Raw genomic sequence first — 15341 nt, forward strand, 5'->3', positions numbered from 1 at the left:
TTAACATGGGTCTGTGCTTATGACCCCACTTTTCCCCATCATCTTTGAGGACCCGATCCTGCCATCTTTAAATCAGGGAGAGCTCAGACATGCAGCTATTCTATCGTGGCTCATTTATCAGTGGTCTCTGTGAAGGGACAAAGCAGTGGGAAAACTGTTAGTGTGAATGAGCATTCTGTCACGTTAATATGACAGACAGAATTGCTCCTGTCACTTTCCTAGAAGGATTTTTGGCACAATTACAGTCAATTACAATTAGAGGCATTAACATGGAAATGTAACTAAGAGCTCATGGCTTTTGCTTTGACTGGATGACACTATGGCAACCAGAAACTATCCACTCACATTACATTGGTCACTCAGAGCTTTTCAGCTGAAAGAAATCTGTTGGTAGGCCCTGTGTATTTCTTACTTCATGGGTAGGAATACCACAGAATTGTGCTCCAGAATCAAAGCTTTAGCTTGGAAAGATGTTTCTATTCCAAAAGAGTTAAGACATATTTTAAACTATGAAGCAAATACAACTGGATAAGTCTGCAGACAGGGTGAAACCACTGCACTGAGTGCACTGAGATCTGAACTGTCCCATTCATCTCAGTGGACTGAATTTTAGAGGCCCACAAATGACATGATGTCTGCATCCAATTGATGCACCTTTTCTACAACTGTAGCCACATCCAAAGCCTGCCCGCATGGCAAGAGCCACAATTGTTCCTTTTCAATTGTCCCCACTTCAGTTTCCTCCACCAACTTCTATGAGGCAATTGTGCACTGTTCATTACAGATGTGATGCATAGAAGTTACAAAGCAACATGCAACAAACTGAATGTAGTATCCAAAATGGCACATGGGCTACTGCATGGGGTGCATTAATCACTGTCAAATTTAATTAACTGACAGCAGCAAGTTTTTAATTTAAATGAGGCCACCATGAATTCTTCAGTCTGCCAGAGAGCCTTTCATCTGGACTATTAGCACATTCAGTCTTGCTTTGTCACCGCAGGACTGTCATCTGTTACAGGGATCCCAATGCCATCTGTAGCACACTGGGTCCCTCTGATGTGCCAAGCTGGGAATTCCATGGTAGCACCAGCTAATTCACAAGATTAGTTCATTTAACACGAGACATGAACACAATTGAGACCCTCAGCACAGTGTTCCTTAGGGTATGTGGTCTGGTATCAAATCCAACTTTTTATGTTATCCCTAGGTTAAGCGTACCACAGGCATATATTCCACAATGCCTAACTGCACCGGGAAAAAGAGCAAAAACAACCACACAATAAAAAAACCTGACAAGCAGTAAAGCTGGAGGGTTTGGCTTTTCATTAAGGCCAACATGAATCCTCCAGCACCTGAGAGATGGTTGGGATTGTGGGGTAGGCGCATTAGCCTGGATGGTATGCTCAAACAGTCAGCCGCTAAATTGTTAATGCCAAAATTGTCACTGAGTTTCAGAATTCACATTCTAGTAAAGGCAATTCACACACTTCACCTCAAGCTACTGCTTCAGAGTCCCTCCATGCCCAGGAAGGAAACAAGCCACATTTAAAAAGCTTCATTTTTGGAATTTTGTTTGTTTGGTTTTTTTACAGCTAAAGCAATTCTTTTTTCTTTTTTTTTTTTTTTTTAAACAAAATCAGAAACTTGACTCTGGAACAAAAATCTGCAACCATGGAAACAGGAATACACAAGCCCCTACCTACCAAACTTTTATTGTTTCATACATGTAAATGTCATATACAGAAGTTTTCTACTCCCTTTGGGAGATTAAGTCATGGGCCTAATAGATCCCATTGTCAAGGTCCCCCCCCCCCCCATTTCAGGCTAGATTCTCTCCTTCCTATCCATTACTCAGGGCTGCACTTAACCTGCACCGTTTTCTGCAAGAAGCAGCATTGGTAACAAGGATCTTGATTAAATTTGATAGGTAAAGAAATCAAGGGCATGTATCCTCTGGCAAAAAGGCATAATCCTATGAAGAAGCCAGCTGAGGAACTTTTAATGAAACATGCTAAAGGCTGACAGGGGGTGATGGGAAAACACTCATTAAAACAGCTTGGGAACTGCAGTTGCATCTTTCTAAAGGACAACGAAGTCTCTCCTCTACAACTGCAGTCATGTTTGCTCTGCTGGTGTCAGACATGCTCCTCAGACTTATTGTAAGCAGTTGCATCCACACAGCATTTTTTACCTGCAAAACTTTCCTCCAGTTCTGTTATGTCTACACTTACCATGCTCCAAAGCATTCTTCTTACCAGCTCAGTCTGGGAAAGACTAAACAGACATTCTCAGAGTAGCATAGCTCCCACTGGTACCAAGGACAGTATTTTTTCCATGGTGACCTGGGTCTGCCTCTACAATTTAGGGGCTCTTACATGAAGCCCATGTTTGCCTTTGCAAGTTCAGGTTACTGTGAAAATTACTCAACCTTATTAGGGTTTGATCAATAAGAAAAAACATTTAATAATTTAGCCTTGACTGTGGTTAATTTCCTAGAACTTCAGAGCACTGCCTTCATCTTCAGTCTAGATACATTGTTATACCCGAGAGTGAAGGGAAGGCAAAAGCTTCAGGGAAAGCCATAACATACAAATTAAACATCACATCAAGACATAACCCTAAAAATCCCCCCTAGCAGAGTCTCCATTGAGACAGAAGCCTGGGGTCAGCCTCCATAGATATGCAGTTGCTTCCCTATATCCTTGGTGGTCCCGCAAGCAGCTCTCCTGTGGACCTGCTACTGGCAAGGAGACTTACGCAGGGTAGTCGATGCAATTACTACAGAAAAGGCCTGCCCTCACTAGAATCCAGCTCTGCAGGTTTACTACCCACCATAGTTACACCACAATAAGGGGGATGGTAGGTTACCCCACTGTTTATTTTGTCTGAAACCTGTTCACACCACAAGCAACACTATTCATTTCCTTCTCTAGAACAGGGAGGGAATTCAGATCAGTAAGACACTGGTTTCCCTTCTTTCTCACCTTGCCCAGAACTCAGTTCTCTCCCTCTATGTGAGAGGGTCCATCTCAAACAGTACACATAGCTTATCACTTGCATAAATAGCTCTTGCAACTCCAAGGATCACTCACAGACAGGCTTCTCCAGGAATATATCATCTGAACTGCTGCTTCCACACATTTCAAGGTGCTTGGTGAAACTGCGTTTTCAGTGCACTCCGGTCCTGGAAGTCTGTTCTCAACCTCCAAACTGTCCTCGGTGCAGCATGCACCAGCAGTCCCCATCCTGGCTGCAGTGCCTCCTCTGCCCAGTGACCTGCCTGGTGACAGCTGGTCAGAGCTCCCCTCCAGTGGAAAGTGAAAAAAATAAAATAAAATATTTTTTTCTCAGAACAGGGAGAGAGGTGTTGCATCTTCCTGGAGGAGGCAAAACAGCAAGAAGTCACTTGAAAAAACCTTTTATTGCTAAAATATTTGAATCAAATCCCACCTGGTAGTCCAGGATCTGAGCACTACTGAGTAGAGCCCCTCAGCTTCACAGCAGCATCCCATCAAAGTTAATTCCAACTGGCTTTGTTCTCAAGCAGGTTTTATTACAGCCCAACCTGCCTGGTGGTGGACCCAACCCATGGCTGCCAGCCTGTGATTTTTTTACTATCAATCTGCAAACTTTTTACTGACAGCCAAACTTTGTTGTTTTTTTTTAATTGATACATGCTTTTACTGATATGTTTTACCTAAAGTACACAACTCTTCTGCCAGGCCCTGCTCTGCTGCCAGGCCCCAATTTGAAAGGTTGGGTTCAAATTTAGGGTTTTAACAGTTTAACATTTAGCTTAACATCAACCATAGCAAAAAAGGAAAAATTGTGGTTGCCAGTAAAAAGTTTGCAGTAAAAATATAACAAAAATAAAAATTAAACATTCTCTTGGGCTGGCAACTCTGCTCAACTGAAGCAATGGTTTTACACTATACTGTCCCCACTCCTCATCCCCTCACCATGATGCTCCTGACCACCTTGTACCATGTTGACCCCCTGCACCCTTACCCCTATCAGCCCTGCTCCCCTCATTCTGCAATGGAGCCCCACACAAGCCCGCCTGCAACCCAGCAGTATTACAAACAGTCTAGGATGCTGCAGCAGCAGCATATGGCTGAGAGAACACTCCTTATAGGATGCTGCACTCCTACTTGGACAACAGGTGGCACTGCTTGTTTTGTCTACTGGAGCTTGACTTAATCTCTGACTGTCTAGTGGTTTTACTTATGGCTAAAGTGGTTTGTGTGTTTTTTTAAAACAGACTTTATGAACAGCTATTTTCAGCCTGCTTTTTTTTAATAAGAGTCAGGAAATCTGCTGACAGTTGGCAACTCTGGTTGCCAAGATTTTTATTTTCTTATAATATGCAAACTCTTTACTAACAACCACATGTTTTTACTGACATATGTTTTATGTAACAAATGTAACCCTTCTGCTATGCCCTGGACCGCAATAACAAAGGCCAGGTTAAAATTTAGGGGTTTAACACCAATTTTCAACCTCCACCCAGAAACCTGTGAAAATTTTATCTGGGTATTTTAAAGCAAACAAGCTTCCCCACTCCCAAGCAACACAGCTCTGCTTATCTTGGAACTGAGTTGCTGTTATAGGGCAGATGGCTGATGGGATGCAGTGGCAGCACACAGTTTGGGTGGGGAGGGTGGGTGAGGCAGCAGCTATGGAGGCTCCCATGGGTCACAAAGCCCTGACAGAGACCTCCCTGCACAGCACTGAGCTACGGTCCCACTCAAATGCAAGGTGACACTGGTCTGTCTAGTAATACCTGCATCCAGACTCATTCTGACAACAAATCTTCAAATCAAGATCATAGTTTCTTAGTTTTTTGTGATTTTTTTTTTTTTTCTCAAATGGACTGTCCATAAATTTAAAGACAGTTGGTAACCCTGCCCCTCACTTTCCTAGCTTTGGCGGCCAGGAGCATTGCTTCTTCCGAGAGCTGCATGTGTCCTTTGCTACGGCTATTTGCACTGTTGGCCAACTCTCAGTCTTTCTGTAGACAGACCAAAGTCTAATAGCTTGGAGGTGATGGGATGGATTAACTTGAGTGAGGATTACATACTGATAAATGCTCTGGATATTTTCACTAATTGGTTTGCCACCAGACGCAGATTTCCATATAGGCCAATTATTCAACAAATATTGCACTTTTCTTCTCTTCTCTCAGTGCCTTAAATCCATATTAAAATAGAAGAACATGCTCACTTTCACAATTTGGTTCTTTTTCCTCTGGGAACACTGCTAATTGGAGTGAGTTTTACTTGAATGCAGCCCTGTCTCAATTGAGACAACCTTAGCAGATGACAGCGTCACATGCTGGTGGAGAAGTCTCTTACACACAGAGTTGGCAGCAGACAGAAAGGAAACAGGATCATTTGCCACTTTCCTAGCATAGTTGGCTCCATGTGTAGAGTGCTTCTGGGCCTAAGTCTTGAGTTACAATTTGCAAAGACATGAAAAAACAAAACAAAACTTTGAAAACAGGGTATTATTCCCTTCCAAAAGAACACAAAGCAAGAAGTGACCAATATAACTTCAATGAGGACTAATCAGAGATCAGACATTCAAGAGAAGTCTTTCTTGGAAATAGGAAGGGAACTAGCCAAGATTAGACACTCAGTTAATGCTGCAGACATGAGATAAAGACAGCAAAAATACAGAATTAATTAGCATAGCCAAGGCAGTAAGGGTTGAGGGGTGAAGAGGGTATTAGAAGATTTACAAACATACCATGGAGGGTCAGGAAGAGTAGCTCCATTAATAAATGAGCATAGCATCAGTGAATGCTCCTCTTATATGGCTGTGATGAACAAAGTCTTTTTCAAATCTGCTAGCAAGAACGAAAACAAGAGGATAGATCTTTGGACAATTCAAAAGTAGTGAAGAGCCTGTGAGCTGGTTCTTGATAAGCAACTAGCAAAGACGGCTAAGGAAATAGAGCCATGCACAAATGAAGTCCATAGATACCTAACATTACATCATTTTTGCAATAGAGAAATCAAAACCATTAAACATTCTGGAGCATGACTTGATCTGGTTATCACTTAACTGGTGTAACTAGGGGCTTAGCTAATGGATGCTGTCTGGGTGTTAAGTGTAAGGCACCCAAATTCTTATTCATTTTCCCCTTCTGTTAGGTCACTGTAGCCTTATATAGATATATACAATTCCATGAGCCCCTCATCCTTTCAGTCAGCTACCCAGATGTGATATAGGTCTGTTCTAACCTGATTTTGATTGCATCAGGTATTGGATTAATGCTACAATGTTATTCTCTTTTTTAAATTAAGGTACCTCACCTGGAAACTGTCCTGTGTTGCCAGCATTAAACATGGAATTCTAAGTGACAGAAATAAACCACATACAACTCAACATTTGTTTTCTAAATCAATACAATTTTTTTAAATTTATTTTTTTAAGAATTACTTCTAATATATCTTTCTCACAGAAGGAGGGTATAGGGAATGTTCTCATTCCATCTGTAAACACTGAAATACAGATCTGGGAAACCAGGGAAGAGACACAAAAAAGTGCATTTTACAAAATTATCAACTAAAATATATTTTACATGTATTATGTTTCAATTTAAATTCTACTGACTGCATTTTCAGTTTCAAAAAATATTTCCATATCTAATAGATTAAAAAAGCATGAAATATTCTCATTACGGATAAGACAATTCATTTCATTTACATGCTGTTTGCACAACAGCATAAGCAACCACGTGAGTCTTGAACAATGTTCTTGGCCTGAAGCAGATTCTGACATAACATCAGAAAAGACAGGATTCTCCTCTCCAGAGGGGGACAAAAGCCCATCCCACAACCAGGGCAAGTACAAATTCTCCTCTCCCCTTCTGGCAAGTTCAATGCATTTTATCCCATCTGGAGAGGAGATAAGTCAAAGGTGGAGAGGCAACCAGGAGAAATAAGAATTTCTGCAAGATACTGTGGTTTCTGAGGCAGGATTTCAAATCCTTTACTGCCATTGCAGTAGTGCTAAGTGGCTAAACTGGCAGGTGTGGTCTCAAGAAAGCCTGTCACCACAACATTCATAAAACTACTTTTTGGAGCAGAGGATCCCCAGACAGGCTTGCTTATTCAGGGTGGAGGTCAAAGTGTTCCTAAAAACAGGCTTCAACTTGTCTATTTGGGGGTCTCCAAGACTTTTCCATATCACCATTCTGTATGGTTTCCCCATGTTAATCCACCTGCTTCCTTCCCCTTGTGCACCATCCACCACCCACTAGCTACTGCAGCCACAACTACCACCTCTTTCACTGAGGGACCTGGAACACAGGCAGGAGCTACAGACTACAATATTGCTCAACACACACTCCACATTTATAGCTAAGGAGCAAGATGATGTGAGATGCCCTCCAACATCAGCGAGCATCTTCTTTGCAATGCTCCCAACTTGTCCAAGTGAGAGTGTCCGAGGTACTCCTGCCCCCATTCCTGTGCTGTAGTGCCAGTGGCCTGACCTCATTATTCCAAGAGACTAATGTCCAAATTAACTGTTAAGGAAATACGAACAACAAACTTTGACACCAATGGTATCTTGAGGTATAAAATGGATTAAGATGCTTAACCTACAGATCCTTGCTTACCTACCTAGGGTTAAACCTCTTATAACACATTTAGGTTGGGAGCTTCCCCCTGGGGCACACTGGCAAGACTTTGGGATTTTTCACTATCCTCTGGAACTTTGAGCAGGAATTGCCCACTGAGACTGGCTGGACATGTGCCCCACTGTCCCCCACTAGTGGGAGTCAAATCTTCCTCTTCTTTTAAGATCATCTTCCATACACATTTCCTTCTTTGGTACGTAGAGCAACTCCTGTGCATGCAGAAACACAGACTGCGCCATTTCCACTTAACGGGATTTATGTGATAGTATTTTCTGTAGACCAGGCAGGTAGAGCCTAAGCCAGAGCAAGAGGGAAACCCTCGATTCCAGCTCTGTCAGTGTCTGTGGTGAGGGTAGGTAGTGCTACTTCCACTGAAAGGACAACAACATTAAAGCAGTATGAACACTTCTATCATTTAACACTAGCTCAGGAGCCCCAAAAACTGAAAATGCAGGTCCCTAGCTTAAATGAGTGACTCCAGCAGTCAGCAGGTACACGGACTGTTACAGTGTTGATTCTCATTCTTTAAATTAGTGCAATCTACAAATAGATTCCCAGTTTGTGTGACGGGTTCAATGGACTCTGTTATGCTGTCCTTTGGTTTTCTTTAGAATTAACTTGAATAGTTTGTGTTAAGATAAACTAAAGTAGCTCTAGAATCTATACACATAAGGCAAGAGGCAAAAATGTCTGTAGGAATCAGGTAGCATTTTTCAACAATGCAAACCTCTCATTGGTCAGTTCCTTTCAGAAGCCACAAAGCCACTTTGGTGAGCAAGCTCAGATATCAGTATGAGTGGCAGGGGAGAGGAAAAAAAGTCAGTGCCAAGAGACAGCACTGCTAATTTCTTCAACAGTGCAACCACACCCAAGACAGACAGCCGAGTCAGGTGCTTAGAATTAAAAAGCCCAAGGAAAACAGTTTCCATTTGTTCCCACTGCCTCCAGCTTCTCCACGTTCAGGGGAGAGTTTGGTTCTACAGGGACTGTCGACTACCAGAAAGACAGCTGAACTGGGAAGGGAATGAGTAAACCACTTTGACCATTTCAGGGAAGCCTGCTGAGGACCATTTGGGCAAGGAGACTGCCATTCTGGAGAGAAGACAAACATGGCTTTCACCTACAGAACACATTGAGCGTGCACCTAAAGCAGGACACACCTGCGGTAGGTGTACCTGGTGGGCAAGAGTGACCCACAGGGGTGAGGTAAGGATGGCTATGGCAGACATGCAGCTTTCCATAATGGTGTGATGTAAAGTTTATAATCCCTGCCCCCTCTCCCTCCCTCAGTGATGGAACAGTTCAAGGCCTGCTTGAAAAGCCTCAATCTGTGGTAAATCACAGATTACAGAACAATTGTACAGAGAAAAGGGGTTCCCCTCTCCCCTTACAATGCAAAAACTATTCATCATGGCAAAAGCCACTTTGCATACAGGCAATTTCAAAAGGAAGTGTTGTTTTTCAAAGTAGCAGTCTCATCAAAAATCCTCTGAACTGTCTTTTCTGCTGGGCAAGCATGACTATCCTGTGCTTTGCAAAGGAATTGGTCTCAGTCCTCACTCTTCACATCAGGACATAAAAACCATGGACCTATCACAGCTTGACTTATTCAGTGCACCACAGCATTCCTCCTACACGTTCTGACCATTCCCACCAATGATGGCTCTGGATTCAGTTTACTGGCTTTTATCCCCTGCAAATCCCCATCCAATATATGCATCTCTAAATACATATATAGATATAGATTTACATATGCAAGTACCTATATCTATATACATATATTTATTTTATAGGTACATCTTAATTTATGCTCTTTAATGAAGTGCTGTGCTTTCAACTGCTGCCTTCCTCAACAGGGACTTGTTCCTGAACATGGAGATTTTTTCAGTCTAAGGAAGGAGCACTTAGACACTACTTCTCGCCTGCAAGCAGCACTAGAAAAGTTGCTGAGAGTGCATGGATGTTCCAGATGGTCAACTCGCCATTGGCTTTCTGGTGCCACTTATCACCATAGTCAGCCTGAAGAGTTTCGCTACTGTGGATTCTTCAAGATGCGCCCATGTCGGAAATCATAGACATGGCGGCAGAGGAAAACCAGGTCTGGATCAGTGTCCTCTGGCACCTTGCGGTGTGGAGGTGTGGAATACTCTTCTGATGGAGGAACCATCATTGTTTTCCTGCCTGGGATCCCCTCAACACGACGCTTTGCCAAGGCACAAAATCTGCAAGGCAATGAAATACAAAAATTCATGTAGAATCTTCATTTGGTGTCTTCCCTGTCCAAGTTTGCACAAAGCCTCAGACTCTGAAAAAGAATACTCCCTACTGTTCCTTCAAGTTGACACCATGTTCCTGACTGGCTACATGGGGGTAGGGGAGAGGACAATAAGTTTATGAAACAGGAACAGCCTCTCCTAAGAGGCTATCTGGGTTCGTTTATAAGCTATAGCTGTTCTGAACTGTACTGAGTAGCACAGCAGTTTGCATAAGCCTACTGTAGATTTGGCAATATTAGGGATTCTGACAATTAATCTGCCTTGCTTCTCCACCTTTGCCTCTTTTATTGAATAGCACTGGGGAAGGATTATAGGTCAGGCCATTGGTCAGACAGAGACAATGGCGATTAAGCAAGAATGTAGCCAAGTTGTTAAGCACTCCCTTCAGAGCCAACAGGGTCATTTACTGATTCTGCAGGATCTTGCCATTCAAGAGCATGGTTTCAAGAGAAGGAAGGAACGTGTTCTAGTGCCATGATTTTCAACCTGTGGTCTGCAGGCCCCTGGGAGTTTGCAGACTATGTCTAAGGGGTCTGCAAAAGACAGCTATGATCAAAAGTATGTGAATACCCACAGTTACAATTTAAAGGGGTCCACACCACTACTCAAAATTTCCAAAGGGGTCCAACAACTCTGTTCAAAATTTTTTAGGGGTCTGCACTTGAAGGTTGAAAACCATGGCTCTAGTGCATTACTCTTCTTTAAAGTACTCTGTGCTCCCTTAATGACTAAGCGAGGCTCTATATGCACAGAAAAATGCACAGCTGTGCACAGCTGTCCACCAGTCAACCTGACAACATTACTACAAGCACGTTAATTTTCAATACTTGTGGCATAAGGTTAGCAGGCCCCTGAAAGATATAAACATTTTAGTACTAGTTAAGAAAACAAGCCCAACCAGAATGAAGAGCAGGAGCAAAACAAACCCCAACATCCAAAGGCCAAGTGAAATGCACAGTAAAAAAGACTTGAACTTTGTCCACTGAGATGTGAGATTAGTACACTGAGGAACAGTAGTTCAGGCTCCACAGGGAAGGTCTCGCACCTCATTTCTATTGATAGCTAGTTAGAATTAGAATTAACAACCATACTTACCTGAATTGCAGCAGCAGGACCTACGCAGATGATACCTGACCTGCCCCATTATGCAAGGCTATACATTAGTAATTGTAAACCACTGCTCACTTGCTGCTTCAGTATACTGTGCAATTTTGGGAATGTGTGTGGAAGCAAGGACTCCTATACCCCTGTCAAGTTCATTTTGTAACAGCTGCAGGAGTAGAACTGATATTAAATAGCAGACATGCAAAAAAGTAATGCAGCCTAGAGGTCAAAGGCAGGAAACTCCAAGCCAAGGTCAGCACTAGAAACAGTACTCCTAAATTTGAAATGTTTGAGGGATGTTATAAAGAGCTGTTGATGAAACATGGGCTTCCAAATTTGGCTTGTTGAAGAACATGATCCTGAGTGAGGCCCTTATCAACCCGTTTGGTACATATACTGGATAGAGTTTCTGCATCCTGTAAGAACGGTTTCCTTTTTGCCCAGCTAAATTTCCGAAGTGGTACTTTAGATCAACTAGACAGGCAGAAGGTAGGGCAGGGTTGCTCCTTAGAGACTAACTGGTTCAGAGAGGCATAAGCTTTGTAGACAACAACCTACTTCATCTGGATCAACTGATCTCTAAAGTGCCCACCTGCCAATCATTTTCCCTTTATATCAGCTGTGTCAGCACAGATGAAATTGCCATGACTGAATAGGGCATATAAGTTAGCTTTGCGTATCTTCTTCCTAACTCAACTGGTTGAAATTTGTACCTGAACAGGGTGGAAGTATGGTGGAGAAGTGTGGCAGGACACCTGAAAATTTTCAAAAAAGGGATGCCACAGCTCATGCCATCCTATCAATTTTTCAAGCAGCTTCAAACATTCTTCCATAAAGGGCAAAGGTGATCTCAAAAGAAGTCAATTAAGCCAGCTCTGCTGACACACTCCCAGAGCATGTCCCCTCCATGTCTCCCATTGTTAGTCTAAACTAACAACGTACAAATTATACATCTCTTGTATGCCATTAATTAGTACACAGTAAATGCCCAGTCTACTAGTAGTACAGTAGCCCCTAACGCCACATGCACTGTGGCAGGACCTGCAAGACTAACATTTGTCTTTACAGCCACAAGAGAAAATACACCACTAGTCAGAAGAATAGCTGCAATATCCACTGTCACTCACCGATGAAGGGATGACATATAAATGCCCATATGGCATTTATGAAGGGATGACACCGATGAAGGGATGACATATAAATGTAAAGTTCTCTCTATGCAGGCCAGTAAAAGCATATCAGCTTTTGGCCACCGAGTCCAAAATAGTTCTGCTTGTGCCAGGATGTGTAGCACACAACACACTGTGAGCAAAAGCAGTACATCAATGACATGGCATAGCTTCACATTAGTTGCAGGGGGATCAAAGAGAAGAGAATAGGAAAAAACCTACTTTGTTTCACTGGTTATTTCTGCTTGGTCATACCAAGCATTTTTGTCAGGTCCCTATGTCATCTCTTTTGCATGGGGCTCATTGTGCAAGCAAGATTTGCTTTATGGTATTCTTATTATTCATATTATTCTTATTATTATTCTGTGGCTCACTTTAGCAAGAGCTTCTGATTTTTTTTTTTTTTACCCTAAGAAAAATTGACACAAACGATCTTTAAAACTTATTTAAAACTTCTAATCACTCAGTCACTTCTCAGCTACCAAAAAGATACATTTCCATTGTTATTATTTGGGAGCTACCTAAATAGTGCTGGAAGTATGCTGCGCAGCAGCTCCTTTAATCTCATTTTAAATCTGCCACGGTTTCTGCCTACCACTGCCAATTGGTAGAGGGGCCTTGGCAGCCCTGCCTCTTGCCGCTGATTGGATGGGAAGCAAAAACCTTGGCATATTTAAAACTGTAGGGCTTGCCTCCTGGCCAATCAGGAGCGAGTGGTGAGCAGTGGGGCTACTGGGGCCCCTCCACCAGTGGCAAGGGGTGGGGTACATGGGAAAGAGAGGAAGATTAAAAGGAACCAATGTACAGTGCACTTCAACGCAATTTAGGTAGATCCTTATTTATTATTTCCATAGAGTTAGATTCTGAATGGTTTACTCTGGCTCTCTCTATTAGCATCAACTCATGCCACAAGCCAATTCTGCTTAGAACTCTTATCCCACAGTGCATTACTCTCAACCACCATTGCTTGCTTCTGGGGCTGAGTTGTTAACAACATCAAGTAATTTGGAACTAAATTACAGATTCTATGTAAAATGTTCACAAATGTCAGTGTAATTCCATTTCATTTAAAATTAATTTGCATTTTAGATACCCAAATGACAGCCTAGGGTGAGAACCAGTGTAACAATTGTGCAAATATCACCAATTAAATTTGTATGCTGCCTTATCTTGGGCAAACAGAATACAGGGAAAGCATATACAGTAGGACATATTTTTCAAGGGTTATTTTTCATTTTAATAGTCTAAGGTGAGTTTAAGGGGAGCACTTGAACCCAAACTTCATTTGTCAGTGCTATTTTAAATGGTGAAATATTAGAAAATACGGAGACTCTGATGTTAAAGCAAGTTTAATACATATACTCTAGGCCAACTATAGTGAGATCCTGTTAGTATGTGATATTTATAGGCATATAAGTGATGCCAAATACAGAAAGCAAATGTTTTAATTGAACTCAGGACTGTATGCGGGGGGGGCGGGCAAAAGCCAAAAACATTTTTTGGACTCAAACTGAACCGGAGTAGGAATGATAACTGAACTGTCAGAGTTGCACTGAATTTTAGTCTACTGATGTTCATGCACTGTTGTAGAGAGGTCATTCATGTATCAACGCTTATAAAGCTTTGTACAACTATTCATAAACATAAAAACAGAGACATCCTAAAGAATACAACATGACAAATACCCCTTGATTAGAGTATCAACCTCATTCAGTAAAATATAATTTAGCAAAGTTTTACTGAATATGTAGGCTGCAAAGCATGTACAGTTCTGCAGGATGAGGTTAGGTAATGGAAACAATGACAACAGTTAGTGATACAGAGATAGGTTTCAAAAGCAATAGCAAGTTAAGAGCACCACCTACCTGCAGTACTCTGCAAAGGTCAGAACATAGCACTTCTCCTCAATGCAGGCAACACTATTTTCATCCTGATGCCTGGATGCAAAGATCTCATTCTGCAAAAAGGAAATATAACAGGTACTGTCACCCAACTGGGCAGTTTCAAAGAGAAATGAATCAGGCTGTCCCATGTGCCCTTCAAGGAGAGGATGAATACGTATGCAAATAACACGATATTCTTTAAAAGAGAAGGTACTGTCTCCAAACAAGCATTTCATTTAACCCAAACAATTTACATTAACAGTTCATGGCCTCTCGGTGAACAGAACAGCTTTTCTCTCTCTGTCTTTTCACCACCATGTTAAAACCTCTTCCATAAGTTATTCCATTGCCATCTTGCTCCATATAGTCAGATTTATCAGGCCCCCCATACCTATTTGCTGGTGCCAGAAGTATGACTTTTCAGCAAAACAGATGCGACCCGTATGCAGCTCAGTGATGCTGCTTTAATAACATCTTTCATTTCAAATGTACCCGACAGTCTATGACGTTTACTGTGGTAAGTGCTTCTCATCAGATGAGCCTTCAGAATACTGCTTTGAGCAATGTGAATGCAGCTTTTAGAAACTGTTCTTCCAATACACAGGCACAATAATAAGATACTATGGTTGAGAAGGTGGTTTTGTCTGTTGGATGAAACACTTTGACCTATCCCAACGTTTGACCTAAGGGGCTGTGAGGAGAAAGACTTGCAGAGCAAAGAGAAAGCCTCCATTCACATTCCTCTTTGGTCATTTGTTGAAAGAAAGTGGCAACTTCACCCTCAAGCCCCTTGCTTCCCAACATCTCCAAGATGTTGGGGATGTTCTCATCTTTGTTACTGCTCTAGTACAGGAAAGAAAGAAAATTCTGATTCATTCATGCTACTAGAGTGACATGAAGGGGGCATGAATAGTACAGTACTTATCTCCCCTCCAAACCACCAGTGATCTATCTTTTTTCTTGTTTTGCTTGTCCTCCATCCAAGTTAAAGGGCAATTTTAAGTGAAATAATGTGTGATGGCCCCCTCTCCCTATTGTAATTTAGAATAGTTGGATCTGAAGCAATCGGGGAATGGCTGAGCAAAACTGAACTGAATGTACAGGTCATGCCATAACGAAGCTCATTTAAAGAATCTCATATATGATCATCAACTGTTAAGAAGATCTGAAGTGCTGGTGTGCAAGTCTGAAGGCAATAGCCCATAGGATTTATTTCTGCCTAGAGCCCTAAAGAAGCAGCTAAGAGGAAAAACTCCAC

General features: G+C 42.0%; 1 protein-coding gene across 1 annotated transcript in view; it reads right to left on the minus strand.

Moving 5' to 3' along the window:
- Nucleotides 1-6395: 6395 nt before the first annotated feature.
- Nucleotides 6396-15341, minus strand: part of BAHD1 (bromo adjacent homology domain containing 1) — a 60665-nt gene continuing 51719 nt past the window's right edge. The window contains exons 6-7 of the mRNA XM_059722996.1: nucleotides 14066-14157; nucleotides 6396-9873 (exon numbers count right to left, since the gene is read on the minus strand). Coding sequence (XP_059578979.1) covers nucleotides 9684-9873; nucleotides 14066-14157 — 282 coding nt within the window. The 3' untranslated portion in view covers nucleotides 6396-9683. The remainder of the gene's footprint in view (nucleotides 9874-14065; nucleotides 14158-15341) is intronic.

This window comes from Alligator mississippiensis, chromosome 2 (assembly GCF_030867095.1).
Source record: "Alligator mississippiensis isolate rAllMis1 chromosome 2, rAllMis1, whole genome shotgun sequence".
In the NCBI taxonomy this organism is placed as follows: domain Eukaryota; kingdom Metazoa; phylum Chordata; order Crocodylia; family Alligatoridae; genus Alligator; species Alligator mississippiensis.